Below are 25,047 nucleotides of genomic sequence, written 5' to 3' on the forward strand. Positions count from 1 at the left end.
ATGACTTTCTCCTTTGAAACACAGCAGGATCGCTGCTGCGGGAACGGGTTGGAGCCCCGGTTCAGCATCTGAAAGTGGCGGGATGACGCGCCCCGAGAAGCAGGCCGGGGAAGGGAGGACACACAGGGAGGAGCCTGTGGCTGAGCCCGTCCTGCTCTTTGCGCGTGCTCATCTGAGGCCGCCCCAGCCCTCCCATGAAAAACGGAGACGTCACTCAACTCGCTTGAAATGCAGAAATATTTATTTTGGTTTCCTTCACTGTTTTTGGAAATTCTGTTTTGGTTTATAAAACATAGAAAGAGCCAACACTTAAAGCAAACATTCAAAACCCCGATGTGACAAATTATTGACTTCTTGGGCAATTAAGAGTACACGTATGAAGTTAGGCTACCAAATAGTGTTATAACAACGACAGCTCTTTAGGGCAAACCCTGTTGTGCTTGTATAATACAGGTACTCCTCTTTCCCAAAACAACTGCTTTCGGTGTACAAATGAAAACTAAGTTCAGTCACATGTGGCAAAGACTTGCAGTAAAAGTGAAATGCGGCTAATTTCCCACATTAACTTAAAAAAAAAAAAAAAAAAACCCTGAGAATCTAATCCCAGGAAATGAGTTTTCCAGATTCCTATGTCCTAGAATTTTGGCTTGTCAAATATATTTCATAGAAATCAAGTAGCATTACGATAGAAGAGCATTTATTTATCACCATCCATTTCAATAAGTACCCAAGTGTATCTACCTCCTTAATATTTTTAAAGACATGCCTTGCCTGAGAGTTTATATTCCGGGGGGGAGGAGGAGGCGGGGAAAAGCCACTTGAGCACAACATACTTTCGATATGAAAACCACATTAAAATCCATCAGAGACAGAGTGACCGGTTCATCGAAGGTAAAGTGGACAGTTATTCAGGCGTCACAGTTGAGCATGGTTGATCCAGGTAACTGTTTCCTTGTTGAAATGCTTGTCTTCACTGCAGAATCTAAGGCAGATTTTTTTTTTTTTAATAACCCCTGGGAGGCGACAGATGGAGGAAATCAGGAAATTGGGTCTGGAGAAGAGGGTTGGAGAATATTCTGCTCTATGGGCACCAAAATCCATCCTCTCTGGTGAGCGGCCATCCATCCAGGATTCAATACCTGTGCTGTTTTGAGCTGGGTCTGCCCTTTGCTTCACTGAGAACCTCTGCTCCGACAGGAAGGACAGGGGTTAATCAGAAGGTTCGTGAGAGTGAGTGTGACACAGGGAAGGGAGGGTAGCAGGGATTTAAAAAAAAAACAAAAACAAATAAACCCTCTGGTCCTCTTGCGACCTCCTGCAGGCGAGCCAGGTCTTGCTTGTTGGAACGGTGGTTCCCTCCAGTGCACGGGACTCTTTGAGCAGCAGAAATCTGCAGAATTTGCAGTGTGTAGCAGACATCTCAGAAAGAGCAAAGTCCTAACCCTTTGGTTAGCAGATCGGGGAGACAAAGTGTTCACCCGCCTTTGTAACTGAGGAATTGGTAAAGAACTTAGCACGTTTGCAGTTTCCCCTCTACGATTTTTTAAGGCTCGTTTTGGAAATCGTGGATCACCGTGGACACGGTCTGCGACGCGAGGTGGCTATAAGGCAGTGTTCCGTTCCCTCCAGGCTCCTATGACGAGAATCTGGATGGGAGAGGCACCCGAGGATGCTCCCTCCCTTCCTGCCGCTGTCAAACTCCCCTCCGCTTCCTCCCTCGCGTTAGACTTTGATGGTGGAGTAAAGCTCATCGATCTGTGATCTGAAATAATTCCGAAGCTCTGGCCTTTTAGCCTTCATGGTTGGGGTCAGAAGGCCATTGTCGATAGAGAAGAGTTCAGGGTGGAGATAGATGCCTTTGACCTGTAAAGAGACCAGGAAGTCAAAGGAGGCAAGGAGGACAGATGCTTCTGAAGGGATAAAAACCCTTCTGGGCCATTCCTGCCAGCTTCACAGGCCAGGCCAGCTGCACCATCTCAACATAGGGTAGGGCAGTGGCCTGATATCAGGACAGAATCAGGACCACAGCCTGGCCCCCCAGGAAGAGGATACACCCCCCTGGTTACAGAAATCCCTCCCCAGCCAAACCACACCACTGTCTCTTCCGCATGATGTCTTTACATCACCTCATCCTCTTCTAGAACCTGTTCACCAAAAACACCCTCAAGTCAAAAACCCATTTTTCGGGAATTCATACACTTGGATGTGAGTCTTACCTGTTCAAATGGTTTCAGGCCAGACTCCTTCCCAATTCTCACCATGTCTTCTAGAATACCTTTTTTGACATCCTAATAAGGTAAGAAAAACAGGATCCTTATTCCCGTGGTGGGTTCAGCGGGCACGGGGGGCAGGGGTCCCTGCACTTTGCACTTAACGCAAAGGGAAACTCAGGAGGATGGCTGCACACTTTGGAACCCACCTTGTTTCTGCATAGTTCTTCAAAGGAGCCCACAATGCCTCTCTTCTGGGCCCAGGCACCTAGTATCTCAACGTCTGGTACCACAATCGCTATGAGAAATGCCTTTAACAGAGACAAGTGAGTTATTACACAGTTTGGTCCTGATGTTCTAAAATTGTAGTTCCTTATTATCTGCTTCGTGGGCCCCTGGGAGAATCTGGGAGTTAGAGACCCTCTCTTCAGAGCATGTTAACAGCCCTGGCATCCACAGGGCCCAGGTTAACGCCTGCCTCTGAAATACAGACAGTATCGGGAATTCTGCAATAAATGTTTTCAAAGAACCACTGGAAATCAAAATATAATAAAACCCTAGTTTTTACTTATTTTTATATATACTTAAAAAAATAGGGTCAAATAAGCAAATAATGGGATAGATATCAGATAACTGCTTTATAAAAAGACAAAAAGAAAATATATGCAGATTCACTTTAAAAAGAACTCTAGCACCTCATTCTTTACAATTGAGTGACAATGAAACGAAATAAAAATCAAAGGCATAGTAGGCCAGGTCTAAGAAGATGCAGTGCATTCTTGAAGAAAAATAGGTGTATTTTCTTATAGGAAAATATTCTGCCACAATTATTTGAAAATTTCAAGATTTGTAGAAATATTTTAAAATTTATTTAAATAGGAGGATAATTACTTTATAATATTGTGATGCTTTTTGCAATGAATATGAACCAGCTCTAGGCATACATGTGTCCCCTCTGATTTGTAGAAATAGTCACCCTCAGAAAACTAGAACCCATTCTCTTCCTTTCCACCACCTGTCCAGAATTTTGGTAAATGAGGTTCCATTGCAATACTGCCATTAGTTTTCAACTTTAAGATATGCTGGCTTCCAAACCATCATTTGCTCAAGAATGATGCAGAAGGTATACCATAAATAAGTTAGGTTTAATATGTCTGAAAATGCTAAGCTTTCTTATCACCCATATGTCAATATTTCTCCTCGTAATTAAATTAGAAGCTTATTTTACCTATCCCCCAGTATTTTTACGCCACTTCCCTTGGTATAGCAGACTAAGAACTGCCAAGAATAAGAGACACAAATTGCTAGTTACAAAATAGATGAGGGGAGAAAACAGAAAAAAAGAAAAGAAATGCCAAGCAATGAAACCCAATAACATGTTGATTATGTTCTAGCAAGTCAGGCATCAAAGTCAGAGAGTCAGAAAGCCAGTTCACACATGTGGCAAACTTCCCATTACACTGAAGGTACCTGGATGTCTTATAATATTGTGATGCTTTTGGCAATGAGTATGAACCAGCTATAGGCATACATGTGTCCCGCCGGCCACAGAGCTCCTGGCGGGCAGCACATACCTGCAAGCTCTCTCCGTGGACAAACACCTGAGCGATAGGTTCACTTCGCTGGTAGATGTTTTCAATCTTCTCGGGAGCTATGTACTCCCCTTGTGCCAGTTTAAAGATGTGCTTCTTCCTGTCAATGATCTTCAAGGTGCCATTCTGTTTGGGGGTACAGAGGGCAATGGGCTGTGAGCAGGTCCCAGGGCTGTTTCCCCCCAGCACTGGCCACGCAGGGTACTGAGCATTTCCTGTGCACTATTACTTAATCCTAATAAGGTCTGGCAGGAGTTGGCTATTAACCCATTTTACAGAGAGACAAACTGAGGCTGACAGAGATTATGTAACCTCCTTAGGCTGAGTAGTGAGATAGAGAAGGGATGAGGGAGTCCCTCTCACTCCACTTCCACCTCTCAGCCAACTAGAGCACCCCGCTTGCTCCCTTCAGCTTGGAGAGCTTTACTCCATGTCACAGGGGCCTGAGACGGGGTCAAGGTACTCCTGAGGAGAGATGCGCTCATCCTCCCCACGGTGCTCGGTGTGGAGCAGAGGCTGCAGAGGACCAGCTTGCAGCCCTCTGTCCCTGCTCCCGGCTCTCTGGGTGATGACTGTGGGGACGTCAGAATCTCTGGGCCAGACTCGAAAACGCCAGTGGTGCCTGCCTCCCCACCTCTGGTAACCCAAAGCCCCATTCCCACCCCAGGTCACTCGCTCACTTCCCAGAGTCATCTGCTGGAAAGTGCCCAGGGTTCTCTCAGCCTGCAACAGTTCTCCTCCGGTTCCAACAGGAGCAGACTAAGGTCCACGAAGATTAGGATTAGACGGGCTCCTCAGAGCCAGAGTCAGAATTAGGATGGATACTTAATCCCTCCTGAGTCTGGAAAGAGGGACTTGACTTATTTCTAAACAGCCTGGGTATTCTGAAATCTGAATTAATTTGGGGTGGGGATATTTTTTCAGGCAAAAAAAATAAATTAAGCACCTTAAATCTGTAAGACTTGAACAATTACACAATAATAATAACTACACTAGCCATTGGAGTGTTTGCAACGAAAATCAGTAATGACTTTAAAAAGCAATGGTTGTCACCACAACAGCAAGAGTGGTGACACCTATGTTGCTTCTTGCAACAGCATCTTGACTCCTGAGATGAACTCTGAATTTCTCTACGGTAAACAGTTCTGAGGCTACACTCAAAGGGCTTGGCCTCAACCTCTAAACACTTACCCTGTTTTTACTGAGATGACAATGCTAAGAAACGTATGTGTTCACAAATTCTGGCCTGTCATTCATTCCCAGCAGCTTAAATACAGTGCTCTCTCCCCTCTACCCAAAATGAACCAAGGCCTCAACTTCAAGGCACAGTACTGAAATGGGAAAAGCCAGTCACAGTGTTTCTGGATTTCAGACCAGAAGCAGCAACCAGAAAGGATGTCAGGTATCAAAACAAAACCTATGTGCAGCAGTTACAGTGAAAATGCTACAGGAGGATGCTAAACATAACCTTGTTTCCTGCACGAGAGGAAGGGAGGGAGAAAGACGGGGGAGAGTCAGGGTGCCGTGGCTGTGTTGGGGCTCGTCTTCCTGACAAGGGAGGGGACCACTTACTGGTAACCACTTTCCAATGTCCCCCGTGTGTAACCAGCCGTCTTTATCCAGAGCTTCTGCTGTTTTCACTGGGTCTTTCAAGTAGCCTTGAAAAACGTTTGAGCCTTTCACACATACCTGAAGGAAAAAGAGGGCGAGGGAGGTGTGGCCATGCGAATTGGAAGAAGTGGGTGAAAGGTACAAACATCCAGTTATAAGGTAAGTAAGGACCGGGGATGTCACATACAGCATGGCAACTACACTTGGCATGGCTGCGTGGGATGTTTTCAAGTTGTTAAGAAAGGCGATCTTAAGAGCTCTCATCACAAGGGGGGAAAAAAAATCCCTTTTCTTCTTTTTGTTACCGGTATGAGATGATGGATGGTTACAAAACCCACGGCCGTGATCATTTCACAATACCCGCGACTCAAATCACCTTAGACAGTGCTGGCATCAGTTCCATCTCAGTGAGATAGGAGGGGGAAGAAAGATGATCTGTTAAGAGCACTGACTGGGACTTCTCCAGAGGAAACTGCATGTGTGTGCGTGTATGTGTGTTTGCGTGTGTGTGTGTGTGTGTGTGCGCGCGCGCGTGCATGTATGTCTCCCTCAACCAGACTCTGAATGCCAGGATCCAGAGGGAGCTACCAGAGCCTCACTGATGTGCTGGTACCTCCAATGCCCCCACTTCCTTCCTGAATGTCTTCGGCTGCAGATTCTGGGGCTCACGATCACCCTAGGTTCTGGCTCCAAGCTGCCAGAAAGCCCCAAAGGGGATGAAGTCACACAGCAGTTGGGCATACCTTCCACTAGCCAGCGGTCACTCAGGCACTGAGGGCAGTCAGCAGACAGGAAGCCGGGGCCAGGGACTTTGGGCCCTGAAGCCTTTCCGCCCTCCTGGGCCCTCAGCCCCATTGTGCTGGTGGCAGAAGGTGGTGCTGGTGCCCCCCACGCCTCCACCCCGAGACTTAAGACATATGCACCTTCCAAAAGAAGCCTGTATGACTGCAAGATCAGCAGCAATACCAAGCTCAGTGGCTTCACCTGCCGCAGTGCTGAGAAGTGGCTGGTTACAGAAGTGGCTGGTTACCGGAGGCGATTGCCCTGAGGGGGTGACTTTGGGGGTTTTACTCACCTCACCCTCGCCCTTGGCAGCCAGGTAATTCATTTCTTCCACATCAACAAGCTTGATAATGCTGCAAGGCATTGGGGGACCAACATGGCCTGTGTATCAAATAAAAGAATGATCACTCCTAATGTGACAACCAATATCCTTAGGCCAGATTGCTTTGATCCCAAACAAGCCCTGTTCTCATGCTGAGAACAGCTGGTGCAAACCTCTGGCTTGGCAAACACAGTCTGTCTCCCCCTGGCAAACTAATTCAGAGTTTATTCCCAGAAAAGAGAAACATTCAAAAGTCTCTTAGGGACCTTTCCTAAGTCTGATGCTCCGAATTACTTTTCAAAGTGTAAATGATTTGGCTGCTGATTTTTAGGGTTTCTTTGAATACCTGGAAGTGGGTTTTCTAAAACTTTTATGTGGTTCCTATGATCCGATTGAGAGAGTCATTTCCTAGGCAGGTTGATAAAAGTCTAGGGGTCCCCAAGGAGAGAGGGGTCTGGAATTCTCAAGGAGGAAGAAAGGACAAACTTTTTTTCCTTCTCTACATTCCTTAGGATTATATAACAATAATGTATTCTGCCTGAGGACAGTCTCTGGATTAAACCTTCTTGACTAATTCTGTTATCTTAAAATGTAAATTATGAGAGTAGGTCTGGTGAGGTCTTTACAATCTCCAGACATTCTTTGGATTCATTGGAGAGTATATAACGTCATTGCTAACACTAAGTGGGTACTCTTTCTACCCCCTTCTGATGCCTATGTCAGAAGCTTTCTCTATCTCCTTTATACTTTAATAAAACTTTATTACACAAAAGCTCTGAGCGATCAAGCCTTGTCTCTGGCCCCGGATTGAATTCTTCTCCTCCGGAGGCCAAGAATCCCGGTGTCGTGATTCAACAACAACCTTTCACGATGGCCCTGCTCTCCCTTATACAGATGTAATTAATGTCTGCGTTCTCTATGAGAATAAACCATGTTCGGTCAGATGGTTTTGACTAATATGGCCTTTTCCCCTAGATTAAGAAAGAACATGTTTTATACGTAAATTCATTAAGACAGGACAAGGCTTCTTTTCACAGCTCACTTCACTCTCTTGCCAAAGGGTGCTCAGTTCAGTTCAGTTCAGTTCAGTTTATTCGTGTCCAACTCTTTGTGACCCCATGAACCACAGCACACAAGGCCTCCCTGTCCATCACCAACTCCTGGAGCTTACCCAAACTCATGTCCATTGAGTAGGTGATGCCATCCAGCCATCTCATCCTCTGTCGTCCCCATCTCCTCCTGCCCCCAATCCCTCCCAGCATCAGAGTCTTTTCCAATGAGTCAACTCTTCGCATCAGGTGGCTAAAGTATTGGAGTTTCAGCTTCAGCATCAGTCCTTCCAAAGAACAGCCAGGACTGATCTCCTTTAGAATGGACTGGTTGGATCTCCTTGCAGTCCAAGGGACTCTCAAGAGTCTTCTCCAACACCACAGTTCAAAAGCATCAATTCTTCGGTGCTCAGCTTTCTTCACAGTCCAACTCACATCCATACATGACCACTGGAAAAACCATAGCCTTGACTAGACGGACCTTTGTTGGCAAAGTAATGTCTCTGCTTTTGAATATGCTATCTTGGTTGGTCATAACTTTCCTTCCAAAGAGGAAGTGTCTTTTAATTTCATGGCTGCAATCACCATTTGCAGTGATTTTGGAGCCCAAAAAATAAAAGCCTGACACTGTTTCCACTGTTTCCCCATCTATTTGCCATGAAGTGATGAGAATGGATGCCATGATCTTCGTTTTCTGAATGTTGAGCTTTAAGCCAAATTTTTCACTCTCCTCTTTCACCTTCATCAAGAGGCTCTTTAGTTCTTCTTTACTTTCTGCCATAAGGGTGGTGTCATCTGCATATCTGAGGTCATTGATACTTCATCCAGCAATCTTGATTGCAGCTTGTGCTTCCTCCAGCCCAGTGTTTCTCATGATGTACTCTGCATAGAAGTTAAATAAGCAAGGTGACAATATACAGCCTTGACGTACTCCTTTTCATTTGGAACCAGTGTGTTGTTCCATGTCCAGTTCTAACTGTTGCTTCCTGACCTGCATATAGGTTTCTCAAAAGGCAAGTCAGGTGGTCTGGTATTCCCATCTCTTTCAGAATTTTCCACAGTTTATTGTGATCCACACAGTCAAAGGCTTTGGCATAGTCAATAAAGCAGAAATAGATGTTTTTCTGGAACTCTCTTCCTTTTTCCACAATCCACCGGATGTTGGCAATTTGATCTCTGGTTCCTCTGCCTTTTCTAAAACCAGCTTGAACATCTGGAAGTTCACGGTTCATGTATTGCTGAAGCCTGGCTTGGAGAATTTTGAGCATTACTTTACTAGTGTGTGAGATGAGTGCAATTATGCGGTAGTTTGAGCATTCTTTGGCATTGCCTTTCTTTGGGACTGGAATGAAAACTGACCTTTTCCAGTCCTAACCAAAGAGTGCTAGGACTGGGCTATTTTCCCAAAACAAAAATAACAGAAATCAGATTAAGTTTTAAGAGTGTCACAAATCATTCTTCCAATGTTTTGATCATTTTAGCTTAAAGTGGTCACTATTCCAAATTCTCTAGCTGGTAAGGCACCAGGAATTAAAAAGTAAGTGCTGTGAAAAGGTTCATAAACTGTCAGTGCCAACTGCAACAGAATGATGTTCCCAGAGACAGCCTGATATTAGAATCTGTGTCATTAGATATTCAAACATTTAAAATGGCAACTGTATCAGGGAATCTTTTGATCAAAGTATAGAGTACACTGCTGGTATGGGACAGGGGAGGCATACAAGTCTTGTGGTCAGACGTGGGCTGGGATCCTGGCTCTGAAGCATAAAGCTATATAAATTCTTAGACTTTATGGACAAGCTTCTTAGTCAACAATCAACCGTGTCCTCCCAGGGGACAAGGCTGACCTCACAGGCATGTTGTCGGGATGAAATGCACGTAATCTGTGTCCCTCAGTGCCTAGCACAAAACCCCATCCAGAACAGGTACTTGTGTTTATCCTCCACTGTTCTTTCCTTTCGGGAAAAAGGACTTGTGTTTATTTCTGCCTGGGGTCTCAACACCAAGTGCAGCACACAGTGGAAATGCCATTAAAATTCACCAGCAAGTAATCAGGCCCCAAGCGCCTCCCGGAAAGCTCTGGTAGGCCAAGCACTCTGAACCTGGTATAAAGGCACCGTCTTCAGATGTGAGCTCCACCCAGCCTGACAAGTCAGAGCCTCCAGATCACCACTACACCCTGGGAGACCCATCCACAGGGCTCCCGGGTTCACAGGATTGTTGGCCCCAAGGCCAAATCATCGGAGACACAGCACTTGTTTAAGTTGGTTAGTTAACCCAGTTCCAACAATTTTGATGTGAAGAGTGAGGTCCTCGTGAGCAAAGTCCTGCCCCTGTACCTGCGGTCCAGTCTCCAGGAACAGTCAGGCAGCAGCCGGCGGTGCACTCGGTCTGTCCGTAGCCTTCGTAGAACTGGGTGCCCAGGCGAAGGGACAGAAGGAGAGGGGACAGTCACACTTCCACTGCAAGTGCTCAGTAACTAAGTTCCTCTAGCCGGATTAGAAACCTCAGCCCACACGTTACAACACGCTTTATTACAGCGTGAGCATGCTCACACACAGAAGACAATGCTGCACAGGTCACACTTTGCAGGATCCACCCAGGGATGCACTCGCTCTGCGGGCTCACGGCTACTTGTCACCCAGTCTCTGATGCTCCCTCCACGTAAGCCAGGGTCTCTGCGTGGTTTATGACCCATCCCCAAACCCTCACGCCTGATCTAAAGGCATCTTTTGTGCCTTACCCCAGTGAAAATTACCCAATGGTGAACACAACACATACTCTGCCAGAGGTGAAAGATACATGCAGGCACACCAGAGACTGCATGTCTTACAAACTGAAGGTTGGTGGCAACGCTGTGTTGTCAGAAGATGGTTAGCATTTTTTAGCAATGAAGTATTTTTAAGGTATATACAATGCCTTGTTTTTTGGACATAATGCTACTGCACACTTACTAGACTACAGTCTGGTGTAGACAGGGCTTTTATATGTACCGAGAAACCAAAAAGTTCAGGAGACTCGCTTTACTGTGACACTGGCTTTACTGCACTGCTCTGGAACTGCAGGATCTCCAAGCTGTGCATGTACTTCTTTCTCCAAGCCACCCAGGAATAACACATCCGAAGAAAAGAAGGGGCACGCGCAAGCAAAGAAGACAGCCTTTCGGAAAGCGGCCGCATGGGCAGGAGTCAGCTGAGAGCCGAGCGGCAGGGAGCCCCTCACCTGGCAGCCCAGCGCGGCCCTCAGGAAGGTGAGCACGGTGGCAGACACGGGCGCTGCTCCTGTGATCATCAGCCTCACTTTTCCTCCCAGGCTCGACTTGCAAGGCAGGAAGAGGGGAGAGGGTGAGGGCAAGTGACTGGAGAGCAGTGGTCTTCTCCAAGATTCCTTCTGGGAACCCCGATGCCCTAGCCCACCAGCTCCTGGTCGGCGGGCTGCACAGAACTTCACTCCGCAAAAGCACCACAGGCGCTCCAAGACGGACACCCTAATGGTTGGTTCCACCCAAAACCATGCCACTCACTCTCAACGGCTGTGGATAGCAAAGCAACACCTCTACACTCACAAGTGTTTTGAGGAATTAGAACAAGAGTGTTGTTGGTTTGTGGCAACTATCACAGTTTGGGGAACACACTATTATTCCATATTTTTTTTATCACTCATGTCTAAAAAAATAACCTTAAGAGTTCCAGAAAAGTAAAACAAAATGGAGAATCAGAAAGGCTATGCTACCTGATCCCTTTTCTGCCCTGGATAGTGAAACACTATTCAGAATTTTCTTGGACACTGAGATTTTGCTAATGGCTTTGTCCTTAGTTTTAAGAAATGTGCCAGAAATTCTCTTTCTCGCTGACCTTCTCTTTTAAAAAGAGCTCTCGCACAATAAAGGGGTAGGGGATTAAGAGGTACAAACAACTAGGTATAAAATAAGCTACAAGGATATATTGCACAAGGATATATTAGGTGAATATAGCCAATATTTGATAATAACAATAAATGGAACATCATCTTTAAAAATTGTGACTCACTGTATTGTATGCCTGTCACTTATATAAAATTGTACATCAACTATTTAATTTAAAAAAAGAGCCCTCACAGAAAGTTTGAAAGCCAAATTAGTTTAGATGACAAGCAATAGTTGAGAGTCAACATGCTACCTGTATTTTGTGGAAGATCAGTTTATCCCAGAGGCTGTTGTTTCTAATGATGCCACTGCGAAGTTCAGCCTCTTTCCTCTTGGAGGCAAAGTCCAACAGCCATCGCTTCAGCGTGGTGTTTGCTTGTCCAAAAATCTAATGAGTCAAGAGATGAGAAGGTTTCCCGATGAGTAGAATGCAAGAATGAAAACGTCAGGTAACAACAAGTGTTGGTGAAGATGTGGAGAAACTGGAACCTTCATGCATTGCTGGCGGGGATGTAAAATGGTTCAGCTGCTTTAGAAAACAGACTGGTAGTTCCTCAGTTAAACACAGAGTTAGTCATGACCCAGCAATTCTGCTCCTGGGCACATACCTAAGAGAATGAAAAGACATGTCCATAGAGCCCTTGCCTGTGGATGTTCACAGCAGTATTATTCATAACAGCCTAAAAGAGGAAACAACCCCACTGACCATCAATGGCTAGACAGATAAATAAAACATGTTGCACCCATGCAGTGGAATATTATTTGACCATTAAAAGGAACGAAGTATGGATCCAGGCTATGACATGTATGTACTTGGAAAGCATACTTAAGTGGAAGAAGCCAGTCACAAAAGAATACTCCGTGATCCCACTCATATCAAAATCCAGAATAGGGAAATGTATAAGCTCAGGAAATAGATTCATTTTATGGGGTAGAGGGAGGTAGTGGGGGGGGGGGATGATACCACATTCTTTCTGGAGTGATACAAATGTTCTAAAATGGACTTTAATGATAGTTGCAGAACTCTGTGAATGTACTAAAAACCTTTGACTTGCACTAAAGACACTTAAATGGGTGAATCATATATAATGTGACTTATATCTCAATAAGGCTGCCTTACAATTTTCTTAAAAAAAAAAAAAAAAGAACCATTAAAAAAAATGAGAAAGAAGACTATATCTGCAATGCAGGTGATGTGGGTTCAACACCTGGGTCGGGAAGATCCCCTGGAAGAGGAAATGGCAACCCACTCCAGTATTCTTTCCTGGGAAATCCCATGGACAGAGGAGCCTGGCGGGCTACAGTCCATGGGGTCACAGAGTCAGACACAACGGAGTGACTAAACAATCACCACCACAAAAGATTAACAGAAGCTAAAACCTCCCACGGAAACTGGGGAGTTTTAGCTGGCAGGAAAACAAAAATGTAAAAAAAAGTGAGACGTTCTCATAGATGACAAAAGCCATGCTTCAACATGAAGGGCATTAAAACTGCCCTGTGCAAATCCACCGTGAAGACTGCTCCCACCACACAGCGTCCTGCCCTGGCTGTGGGCCTGTGGTCCAACAGCCCACCACCTTCTCTTGGTCCCGGGCTTGGCTTAGTCACGTCTCCCAATGTGGCTGCTAAGTAGGTAGCATTTTTACACATGGTGGAACTTTACAATTTATAAAATCATTTCACAGTTATTATCTTCATTATTTTCATTTTTTGTTTGTTGAGTTTTAAGCCAGGTTTTCTACTCTCTTGTTACCCTAGACACGAGTATGAAAGCGGAAGCATTAGTTGCTCAGTCATGTCTGACTCTTTTGAGATCCCACAGACTGTAGCCCGCCAGGCTCCTCTCTCCATGGGATTCTCCAGGCAAGATTACTGGAGTGGGTTGCCATTTTCTTCTCCAGGGGATCTTCCTGCTCCGGGGATCAAATCTGGGTCTCCAGCATTGCAGGCAGACTCTTCTTTACTGTCTGAGCCACCTGGGAAGCCCAATAAAATCATTTGATAGCTATAATTTTCATGTGATGCAATTAGCAACTTTATGAGATGGAGGAGGAGGTAACAGTCCATTGTAAAGGTGAGAAAACGGAGGCTCCAAGAGTTTATTGTGAAAATAAAGCAACCTCCAACCCACATCTGTATTGTGCCTTCTGATTTATAAGGTACGCTCACAGTGCTTTCTCTTATAATCCTCACCCACAGGTCTGGGAGGTAAATAGACTCTGGTTTAACAGTGGAGTAAACCGCAGTCCCACGAGTCAAGAGCAGCCACCACGTTTGCAGAGAATTTGGGGTTCAAGATCCCACACTCTGCCCCTGGCACTTACTCGGTCAAACATCCGGTTCAGCAGTCTGGGGACCACGGGGAAGACGGTGGGTTGAAGGGCCTTGAGATCATCCATAAGCAGCCTGATATCTCCTTGGAAAAATCCTATTTTAGCTCCATGACAGAGCATCACACACTAGGGAGGCAAACAGAAATATCTAATGTGTCATCATTGCAGCAGGAGTTACACAACACACACAGACACACAAGGCTTTGGTTTTAGCATTTCAAGCCAGTTTCGAGAAATCACAAGTTCCTAAATGTAGGGAGCTTTCAAAACAACATTCTTGGGACTCCCCTAGCGGTCCAGTGGTTAAGACCCTGAGCTTCCAATGCAGGGGCTGCAGACTGGATCCCTGGTCAGGGAAGTAAGATCCCACATGCCATGTGGCATGGCCAAAAATAAAACAAAATAAAATGAAACAGCATTCTCGTGTTTTAGGGTCCTTGTACAACAGGGGGCTATTGCACTACTCCTGATCATCCTAAAGATAGAGGAGCTAGCTAATCAGCAACCAGGGAATGTGGTTTTTAGTGATGATCTTAGAGGTTCTGCTGTTTTAGATTCAGGATCAGTATCTGCCACAGGAAGGACATGGTATCAGATAATCCAAGTTATTTTTAGCCTTCCAGAAAATTTAGGTCTAATTTATCCCATAATAAAAACTTAGCTACTTGCCTACAGTCTAAGCTTTCTAAATAATATTTGTTTATTTATTTATGGCTGTGCTGGGTCTTAGCTGCTGTGCAGCTTTCCTCTAGCTGTCGTGAGTGGGGGCTTTTCTCTAGTTGCGGTGCTTGGGTTTCTCACTGCAGTGGCTTCTTGTTGCGGAGCACGGGCTGTAGCGCACATGGCTTCAGTAGTTCAGACACACGGGCTCAGTAGTTGTGACTCCCGGGCTCTACAGCACATGCTCAGTGGTCGTAGGGCACGGGCTTAGCTGCTCCACGGCACATGGGATCTTCCCAGATTAGGGATCAAACTCATGTCTCCTGCATTGGCAGGCGAATTCTTTACCACTGAGCCACCAGGGAAGCCCCAGTCCAAGCCTTTTAAGGTCTCATTTTTCCTGTTTGTATCTAACTAAAAAATATCTGAGTCATCAGAATACGCTGCAGTTGAGACTGCACAGAACAGTCTGCCTTCGGTTATAACCTAGTGCCTGAACTTCCTCTTGTCTGATGCAAGCTGCACTGGCAGGTCATAGGCACTTGACAAAGAGTCTGCCTGTTTTAAGTTTTAAAAAGAGAGATTCAAGGGACGCTGCAACGGAAGTACAAAAGACCTCAGGCTTGAAAGCAGAAACCACTTTAGAACGGTATACCATGGTTCATTGTTTAAAAATTAAAGCTCAGAGGTTTTGTTCAGTGTGGACTGGCTCCTGGGCACTGTGAAAACTAGGGAGGTAACTACGGTCCACTGTCAACACATTTGTGATCACTCTGTACATGTGCAAGGTCTCCAGAGGCGTGCAGGAAACAGAAGTGTCGGCTGGCAGATCCTTGATCCTTTGGGAGAAGTAAATCCTCCAGGGCGGCAGCTGGTCAAAGCGCAGAGTCTTTATCAGCCCCTCACCCCCCAATACCTGTCCAGTGCCTGAAACACAGCTGGTGCTTCATGAATAGATATTAAACGAATGAGCAGTGCTCACTGTTTCTCCCATAAGCATACAAAGCAAAACTGTCCAAGATGGAAAAACAGATGGTTCTTGGTCAGCTTTTAAATGAGTCACACAGCTGTGTGTGAGCAGCTCAAGGAGAACTTGGCTGAAGGTCATCCACTTTGCCAAGGGCACTTGGGATATTGGTGAAAAAAAATGAATCTGAAGTCAACTTGTGCCTTATAGGTAAGCACAGTCAAAAATAAAACTTCTGGGACTTTCCTGGAAGTCTGGTGGTTAGAGCTTCACGCTTCCAGCACAGGAGGCCACAGGTGTGATCCCTGGTCAGGGACCCAATATCCCACAAGCTGCTCAGCACGGCCAAAAAAAAAAAAAAAGAGAGAGAGAGACAGAGACATCTTACAGAACTCAAGCCTCACCAGGCTTTGTGGGATGCTATTCATAAAAATTCTACATTTACAGCTCATCTTTCTGAATTCATATTTGTGTCCTTCAAAAGTTTGAGCTTCTAATTTTAAAATGAGTATTAAAGTTCAGTACCTGGACCCAGAAAAAAAGTATACTCTTAAATAATTAGCTCTATTTCTAAAACGGGGGCTGAGCAAAGAGCTGCCTACAGGGAGGACGGTATACACACTTGAACTTACCAGCAGGAGCTGCTCATACATGTGTGCAAGCGGTAAAAACGAAATGTGTATGTCACTGGCATTCAACATAAGTGCTTTCTGTAAAACACAACGACTTAGAACACAAACAAACGTGCATGCACAGGCAAAATAAAACCCAGTGCCTACCTCTACAACTCTCTCAAACATATGGGCCAGAGGCAAGAAAGAGATCAAAGTGTCATCTGAGGTAGGAATGAACGTGTTCTGCAAGCAGATACCAGCGGGCAGAAAAGCATTAGGATTTCCAGGAATTCTCCATTTATTTCAGAGCACGTAATATTTCAAGGCTAAGAAGTAACAGCATGAGGTTACATCTGCAATTATTTCTCATTGAAAAAGGAAATGATAAGCAATACTTTAATAAGTTATTCAAATCGAGTAGAGGTCATTCTTAATGACAAAGTAAATCCATGCAGGACTTGAGTCACAATTAGGAAAATGTGGCCCACATTGGGATGGCCAGATATCATGTGCTCTAAGCACCCAGACTTTCAAAGCTACAGGACCTTGATGACCAGCAAGCTCCGCTCCACCTTAAGAAATACAAGCTTCACTCCAACAAAAGACCAGCATCTTTTGTTGTCAAGGATTTAGGGGAGAAAAGAAGAGAAACTTGGAGATTTCCATGTTCCTTTTATTTACAGTACAAATATATTTTGAGCATTTTAGTTTGATCAACATTTTTACCTTAAAGCCCTACTAGACCCCATTAAAAAAAAAAAATCCCAGTGTGTTTAATGCAAGCTCTGAACTGGCCCCAGGGAATTTGCTCTCCCATAAAATGCTGATCATGACAGGTCTGCATCTCAAGTAACATCTGGTTCCCATTTCATGGCTAAGAATGAGCTTAACTTACGGTCAGGCACAATGAGGGATGTGCATGGAATGTTCTTGCTATTAATATAGAGAATTCTGGCCCAAATAGGGGCTGCCAACAGAGCTGCTGCCCCACCAACTAAGAAACAAAGGCTCTGTCAAGTTGCCTAGGGATGATGCGCCCAGCTTAGAGTTGGGCTCTCCCTTCTCAGAGGCTGGGCCATCCTTCATAATAAAGCAATCATATGTGATGTAGCCTGATCGTGCCATAATCTGAGATTAATTTTATTTCTGCTTCCCAACCGGTATCTGTCAGTAGAAAAACGCTACATAATGAGAAATCAGACTCAATAACATCTATACTCTTCAATTTTCTTATTTAGGTCAAACAAATAATGTGCATTTGCATAATGAGAAGTTTTACAAAGTTGAGAATGCCCCTGATAATATTCACATTAACTGTAATCATTTGCCTCAATGATTCATGCATTTTAAGTTATCTTTGAAAGCCAATGAGGAAATTAAAATCTCACTTTAGTAAAGTACTAAATGTTGAACTCTGTTTAGAAAGTATATACCAAAAGGACTAAGAAGGTGTAAGAATACACTTATGCAGTCGCTGAAGATACCTGTTCCCCAAAACCATTAAGCACAGGCTCCTACCACAAAAAGCAGACCTTAGAGAATCCCTCCAGAGGCACATAATTTGCAAACGCAAATTATGAAAAAATGTGCAAAGGATATGAGGGAAAGGTATTCATTACATTATTCAATACGTACTTTTTTAAAAGGCAAGTTGGAAATAGATCTTTGGTGCTATAGACTGATTGTAAAGACCCCTCTCAAAGTCATATTTAAAGCCCTAACCACCCCGCTCCATGTGACTGTATTTGGAGACAGGGAAGGTCATTTGGGTTCAATGAACTCATAAGGGTGGGGCCCTGATCCAATCAGGCTGGTGTCCTTCTAAGGACAGGAAGAGACACCAGAAACCTCTCTATGTGCACACAGAGGCGAGGGCAGGGAGGCATGGAGAGGAGTCGGCTACAAGCCAAGAAGAAAGCCTTCACCAGAACCAACCAGATTTGCTGACACCTTGATCATGGACTTCTCGCCTCCAGTACTGTGAGAAAATACATATCTATTGTTGAAGCCATCCCACCCAATCTGTGCTATTTTGTTATGGCTGCCCACACAGACTAAGACACTTATACAGCAAATTTTAAAAGTATTAGAAATAACTATAAAGTTATTTGATCTAAAGTTCAAGGCTTTAATCCTTCATATAAAGTGGAAGTCAAATTAAGCATAATAAACAGTGAAAACAATAATAATTCAAAACACCTTCAGCAACATTTAACATTTCCTTGTCCACCTAAAGAAATTAATTATTTTCTACACACTAAAACAGGAGATAAAATCACAAGAGTCAGTTTTTCTCTGTCCTTTCCTAAAAACATTTATAAGGCAGTATCCAAATGAAGTTTTACTATATAAAAAATGTAATAAATTCGATCTGTCAATTCAAGTTAACGGTCACAGCAGGAGTTGGGGATCAGGTCCATAGTGAAAAACTATTTGAGAGGAGGTGACCTCAGACCCTGTGAAAGCTCAGACCTTATCTATATCTCAGGTAGTGTTTCAAATACAGTCTGGGCCTGACATGATGGTGGGGCTTTGACCACCTTCATTCTTGAGGCCTGATGCCAACCACTGGATACACGGAAAGATGGCCCTCTCCCACAAGTTTACCTCTGTCATTTTCACAAATGCTGAACAATCGCTCACTATATTTCGATGCGTGATCATTGCTCCTTTGGGGTTGCCTGGGGACACATATGAGCAAAATAAAGTTAGAAGACAGAAACTCCATCCAAGAATGGCGGACGTGAGACAAGCCCATAAACCCCACATCATTAGGGCCCCCGATGCCTCTAATGTGAGGTACACCGTGAAAGCCAAAAGCTGAGTTGCACCGAATTCCTGAGCAACCTGTAATCCTTTAAATGAAGCTAATTATCTTAACAACTTGTTAACCAGAGGTGCATTAATGCGTCTTTTGTTACCTGAATGTTATTGATTGGAGACGTTTCAACATTCACTTACATAACAAATTGCCAGCCACAGGCGTTAGTTTCTGGAAAAATCCCCAGGTCAATAATGTGTTAAACCATCTTTACTAATATGGGCAAGTCTTAGAGGGTGTGTGTAGCAATAAGAGACGAAAATCCAGGAATTTTATTTCTGGAAACCATGGATACAGTTTGTCCCAGAAAGATGGGTGATGTAAACGTGTGAGGATACACTCAGATCCTGGGGATGTTGTATCGAGCTGCTGGAAGACAGGCTTGAACACTTCTGTCTCTTTTGCATCCAGTCCATCTACAATTCTAATAAGCCATCCACAAGACGAACCAGGAAATATACAGTTCCAGGTACTACTTAGAAACAATTTCTTTTCAAAACTGACCTGTAGTTCCACTGGTAAAGCAAATTACTGCAAGATCTTCAGGTGCTGGAGGCTACAGCACAATAAAAAAAAAAAAAGCCAGTACAAATCAGAATAGAATAGAAAACTCTAAGTCGTTATCACCCAATATTTCTACTAGCCTCTGAACTAATTAGACACAGAAGCTGGACAGAGGCTGGGGCCGGGTTGGACATGGTGCACTCACCTTGGGCTTCTGTCTGTTGGCTCTTCCCAGGTCCTTAAAAAGAAGAGAAAAAAAAAATTGAAATGGAAACATTTAAGTCACATCAAGTCAGTTCAAGCTGACTTTTCTGTGGGATTGATTCACTCACAGCCGACACAAAGACAGCACAGATTTCAAATTACATAAATGACAGCAATTTAACCTGAACCCAAATACTTACCCATTGTTCTAAGAATCCGTTTTATGGTTGTTTTCTCTCTTATATAAAACCGTATCGAAGGCCTTAGGACTGGCCTTGGAAACAGGACTGATTCCAAGGACAGGAATCGAAGTCTCTTACAGGTAACTCCAGTTTCCACTGCCATTCCCCCTGTGGCCTTTAACAAAGCCCAGCTCTTCACAGTAATCGGAGAACTCCAGCTGTTCTGCGCCCTCCCGGAATCAGAACTCAGCACTACTCCGTGACCACCGGTTCTACAAAACTGACATCTTCAGTATGGAGAGAGAAATCAGTCTCCACCAGATTTAAATGCTGACCATTCTGGAAAGGCTCAAATATCTGCAGTTCCCCACATGGAGGGGAGAAAGGACTTAGGCATCTATGATTACAGATCAGGCCACGACAGAAGCTCCAGGACCACCATCGAATGGCCATGAGGGTTAAGAAGGACAGATTCAGTTCTGAGGTGTGGAATCTCAAGGAGAATTCTGTTACTACCCCAGGCTCATTCTGATGTTGTTACCGCATGAAGGTATCTCCACGACCACCTTAATACCTATTATTTTTTGAATGAACGATTTATGTTATTTTCCTATTGAACAGCTTGAGTGAGCATAGGAAACAAATGTGCCTAGAATTAAGTGGAAATTAGATGGGTGGTCTCTGGGCTCACCTGAGTAGGAAATGGCAACCCATTCCAGTATTCTTGCCTGGAGAATCCCCACGCACAGAGAACCCTGGCGGGCTACAGTCCATGGGGTCGCAAAGAGTCAAACACAACTGAGCAATTAACACTTTCACTTCCACTCAGGGCTCAGTGAGTTGCTGCCCAATATACAGTTTTAAACCCTAATCACACTTTTAAATTATGTGTATGATTGACCACTAATTAAAAATAGGGACACTGATATCCAACTAGAAGTCAACTAAGAGCTAAAGTAATGATAATTCCAATTTCTTCCCAAAATAATCTTTTATCAGATTCAAATTTCCATGCATCTTTTAAAAATTCCTATATAACTTAAGATCTCTAATTCTTTATCATATATAGCAATGAAAAAAAGACAAAAAAAAAATGCCTGTGTATGTGTCTGGGGAAGGGGAGGGAGATGAGGAAAAATGGGAGGAAAAGAAATTACATTATCTTGAAATGGGATTACAAGTAAAAAAAAAAAAAGGGGGGGAAACACTAGCTGAAAAATTAGCTAAAAACCCCATTTAACAATTCTGCACACCTATTAACTCTTACAGGTTCCTGTCCTATGCTATTGTTTGTGTGTATACGTATGTGTGGCTGACACTCTAATAGAACAAATGACAGATTCCCTGTGCCTACTAAATTCCCCAGAAAAGATTTTATAGATCCTTACTTGGAGCTCAAATTCTTGGTAGAAGGAGAACTATAAATAAAATTCAAAACACTATTTATAACAATTCCAGGAAAATATTTATAACATTTTCAGAAAGAGAATGATTTATCTATTGAACCTATTATTTCCCGCGATGTGCAGGTAACAGAAGCTTCCTCTTGCCTGCTGTTGTGGATGGAACTTTTAACCCAAGAGCAACCGGGGAAACCAGCTTCATCAGCTTCTTGTATTGGGTTGGCCAAAAAGTTCACTCAAGCTTTTCTGTAAGATCTTACGAAAAACCAAAATGAACTTTTTGGCCAACCCAATATGATCTAATGTTGAACCACCAGTTTAAACGTGGACCCACTCATTTTCCTAGACTGGTTACCTGTACAACTGTGATTAATCTGAATCTTAAAATGAAAATAAATCAAATCAAGCACCTATGCTAGAAATTCACCAGAGGCCTAAAAAAGCAACGTTGGAAAAAGAATAATGAGGCAGATTTCTATGTCTGACTGTTTTAGAGACAAATCAGTAAGTAAAAGACATTAATACTTAAAGAGGACATACAGACTTAAATCTCCGCTTGAACCTGAAATTCCCATTTCTAGCATTTATTAGCAAGGCTTGCCAGTACTCTAGAATGACTTTGTTAGCACTGCAACTTGCTAGATGACAGCACTTAGGCAGAATGTGATGGATTAACACTGGGAATTATGCAGAATTCTTCTTTCCAGTAACGAGACAGATTTCTGTTCTCTTTTACAGGACCAGCGAGAGTTGGGACTTTGTGGTCACACTGGAGAGATACCACAGTTGAGCCAAAATGACCTCGGAGGAACTGTTCAGGGAAGCGGGCAGGGTAGGGTGACTCACCTCCATGGCCTTCATGCTGATGATCTCCACCCCACACTTCTTGCCTCGTTCCAGCAAATCACTACCATAGGAGTCCATGAGAACAATAGTTTTAAGGCATGGTATTAATTTATTTTCTACACCTTCTAATAGGAGGTTGGCCTTCTCTGGTTTGTCCACAAAAACCAGAGAGAGTTCGGCTGGAAGTAAAGAGACACAGTGAGGAAGCAGCTCTGGGATATTTAAAAGCTTGACTGTAACATCTGACATCAGGTTTAAGAACTACCTTCTTTGAATAGGAGGGTAAGTGTACATTTAAATGAAAAATCCCTATTCCATCATGTAATCATTACATGTAGCTGCTGTATCTACCCAATAACTAGGGTAACATGCTTCCAAAGACCACAGACATACCTTTGTTGATGATGTAGGTGATGGCTTCAGTTCCGAGGGTGTCGTAGAGGGGAACAATCACCATCGAGTAAGTAAAGCATCCCTGTTCAATGATCACCCACTAAAGAAAAAGTAGAGGTCGGGGTGAGAATATGAGAGGTCACCATGGAACCCCTCCAGGAAAAAGACTCAACGTGGAAACACTGGATGTACCAAAACTAACATCTGTGTATCAACTACCATGCGTCAGGCACTGGAGGGATTCCTAATGGGCAAAACACTTGCCCAATTCTTACTAAAAAAAAGAAAGTGCAATCTTCCTGAAGATCTGGGGCAAATATGTGAAAGGAGAATGAACAACACAATAAAGTGATGAGCTCAGAGGTAAGAGAGCCCACAGTGGGCCTCCATGGATGGGGAGGGAATCGAGCTTGCCCTTGGCAAGAGCAGCACAATTTCGACAGATGGAGAGAAAGGCACGGGGACTCCAGGAGAGGGACCGCGAGGTCCAAGCAGGGAGGAGGGATGTCAGTGAGCCCTGAGACTGGCAGGGATGGCCCAGCAGGGCTGTGGGGACCGGCTAAGCTCGACAGAGGGCTGGAGCCAGCCTGAGGTCACAGAGGAGCCTGGCTCTATGGACCAGGCAAGACACTGCCTCTGGGGCTCCTTCGTCAAACAGTGACTGGAGGTCTGAGGAAGAGCAATCTGGCCACAGTGTGCAATAAGGCCTGGGACTATGGGAAGAGGGACATGCCATCTACTGGGAGAACTGTCCATGGAAGTCTCCCCAGGAAAGTGAGGAAGGAAGGAAGTGACATGGGTTGCTGGTCATCTTCCTCTAAACCCATCAGTCACATTGCAACTGACCCGCCTACAAGGCAGATGCAGCAAAGTCACTCTCTCCCTGAAAACCCTCGTGGCGCCCATCACCTGCAGATCACACAGCATGGGTAAAGGCACAGGGCCCTGGGAAGCACAGGGCCCTGGGAAGCACAGCCTACTCACGTTCACTTGGCCTGGAGCTGTTTTATCTCTCTTCCTGCTACTCCACCCTCCACCACAATGAAATGATTCATCTCCCAACAGACACGCTGCTCCAGGCAAACATACCCTTGTTCCTGACATTCCCTTGGCCTCCCCACCCTTACAGCCATCAAGACTCCACTTGGATGCCACCTCCAGAAAGTCCTCCTTGACTGAGTTCCCATAATCCTTCTACTTCGTGTCCACACAACACATTAAAAGAAAATGTGGGTTTATGGGGCTGTCTTAAAGGTACCTCATGAAGAAGATCCACTGTGGTATTTTGGTGCCTGGCAGTGCCTGGTAATATAGGAGGTTCTCAATAAACATTTGGTGAACTAACTGATAAATATTGGAAGAAGCTCACACCATCCATGAAGTAAGGAATTTATGTCCTAGTCATAGATTCATGACTAGTGATATTCCACTGAAACAAAAATTTTGGATGTGTTCATTCAAATGGGCTTCACTTTAAATGAAAGAAATGAAATTCCATGAGGCTAACTGTGGCCCAGCTGTGGAAAATGCTATTCCTCCTTTAACTGTACACAAAATGCTGAGAAACCACTGTAAACTATAAAACAGTAGCACATTAAACCAACATGTCTTTGGACCCAAGCAAGTCTAAGAGTCAATGTAGCTTCTTCAAGTCCAGCACTTGAATTTTTCTGTGCCAGCTATGCCACTAATTTTTTATCTACAGTGTAGGTAATAACTCCAGGGGGGCTTCTCATTTCAATGCACTTTAATGCAGTGGTTTACAGAAGACCACGCACAGGCCTGGATGGCCAAACAACAGTCCGCCTGTCTAAATTACGGTCAGCTACTGCTGAAGCTCCTTCCCCATGCCCCCTGAGATTTTAAACTTTGCAACTGAGCAGGGGGAGAGCCTAGACCTTTCAGAAAGAAAAGGCGTGAGTTTGCTACTGATAAAAACGTACCCAAGTTTCTCTGTCATTGACTAATACTATTATTCTAACCACAGAGGCAGTCCTTAAAGTGGGAAGACATTTTTGTTAGCTATTTGTTTTTATTTGTTTATATAGCAAAGACTTTCTTTGCCAGTTTCTGTTTGGGGACCTGGTTTAAAAAAAAAAAATTTTTTTTCCCCCTACTTAAAGGCTAAGAAAGACCTGGTTTGGGTTTTCATACATGTAACTCTCTAAGGCACAACAAAGAGCTATGTTGGTGGTGATCAGACCACAGAATCTGGTCTGAGGCAGAGGCAGATGTGAACCCTAACTGACTCTTGTATGGAGAATTCTCTGAGCTGTGGTTACCTAGCCCCTAACGGTTAATACCTCAGGTCTGTTCTGAGCGAAGATGCCGATGAACTGGTCTGGGGCTGCCTTGAAGCCCTTGTGGAGCAGTGCTGAGCCCACACACTCTGACATGTCTGCAACCTACAACAGAGGAGAAAAATCAGTCAGGAACAGCATCAGGTCCAACTCAAGGAACACAGCTTCCCGAGACGGCCGAGCCTAATATCTTCACCAAGAAGCAGTTCTGCCCAGAGGGAAGGAACAGGGGTAGACAGGTATCCCTTTAGTTACAAATTTTTGTAAAGTTCAAGGTTTGACTTTCCAGAACTCATGGTGAGGGGACTGATCACACAGCTCCCTCTGCAAAGCAAATGAATCTCACCGC

At 44.3% G+C, this 25,047-nt stretch overlaps 1 protein-coding gene across 3 annotated transcripts in view; it reads right to left on the bottom strand.

Moving 5' to 3' along the window:
• Window positions 1–219: 219 nt before the first annotated feature.
• The window catches only part of ACSL1 (acyl-CoA synthetase long chain family member 1), a 65,160-nt gene continuing 40,332 nt past the window's right edge, over window positions 220–25,047 (bottom strand). Inside the window, exons 5-21 of one of the 3 annotated variants that reach the window (XM_040243053.1) lie at window positions 24,702–24,803; window positions 22,399–22,498; window positions 22,006–22,184; window positions 19,576–19,608; window positions 19,371–19,422; window positions 18,653–18,726; window positions 16,211–16,288; window positions 13,796–13,930; window positions 11,725–11,859; window positions 10,790–10,885; window positions 9,907–9,979; window positions 6,489–6,577; window positions 5,375–5,491; window positions 3,785–3,928; window positions 2,420–2,521; window positions 2,217–2,288; window positions 220–1,863 (exon numbers count right to left, since the gene is read on the bottom strand). In XM_040243053.1, coding sequence (XP_040098987.1) covers window positions 1,723–1,863; window positions 2,217–2,288; window positions 2,420–2,521; window positions 3,785–3,928; window positions 5,375–5,491; window positions 6,489–6,577; window positions 9,907–9,979; window positions 10,790–10,885; window positions 11,725–11,859; window positions 13,796–13,930; window positions 16,211–16,288; window positions 18,653–18,726; window positions 19,371–19,422; window positions 19,576–19,608; window positions 22,006–22,184; window positions 22,399–22,498; window positions 24,702–24,803 — 1,722 coding nt within the window. In that variant the 3' untranslated portion in view covers window positions 220–1,722. Of the gene's footprint in view, window positions 1,864–2,216; window positions 2,289–2,419; window positions 2,522–3,784; window positions 3,929–5,374; window positions 5,492–6,488; window positions 6,578–9,906; window positions 9,980–10,789; window positions 10,886–11,724; window positions 11,860–13,795; window positions 13,931–16,063; window positions 16,142–16,210; window positions 16,289–18,652; window positions 18,727–19,370; window positions 19,423–19,575; window positions 19,609–22,005; window positions 22,185–22,398; window positions 22,499–24,701; window positions 24,804–25,047 lie in introns of all 3 variants that reach the window. The other 2 variants (XM_040243054.1, XM_040243055.1) reach the window with 2 other exon arrangements.

Source organism: Oryx dammah, unplaced genomic scaffold (assembly GCF_014754425.2).
Source record: "Oryx dammah isolate SB20612 unplaced genomic scaffold, SCBI_Odam_1.1 HiC_scaffold_7, whole genome shotgun sequence".
In the NCBI taxonomy this organism is placed as follows: domain Eukaryota; kingdom Metazoa; phylum Chordata; class Mammalia; order Artiodactyla; family Bovidae; genus Oryx; species Oryx dammah.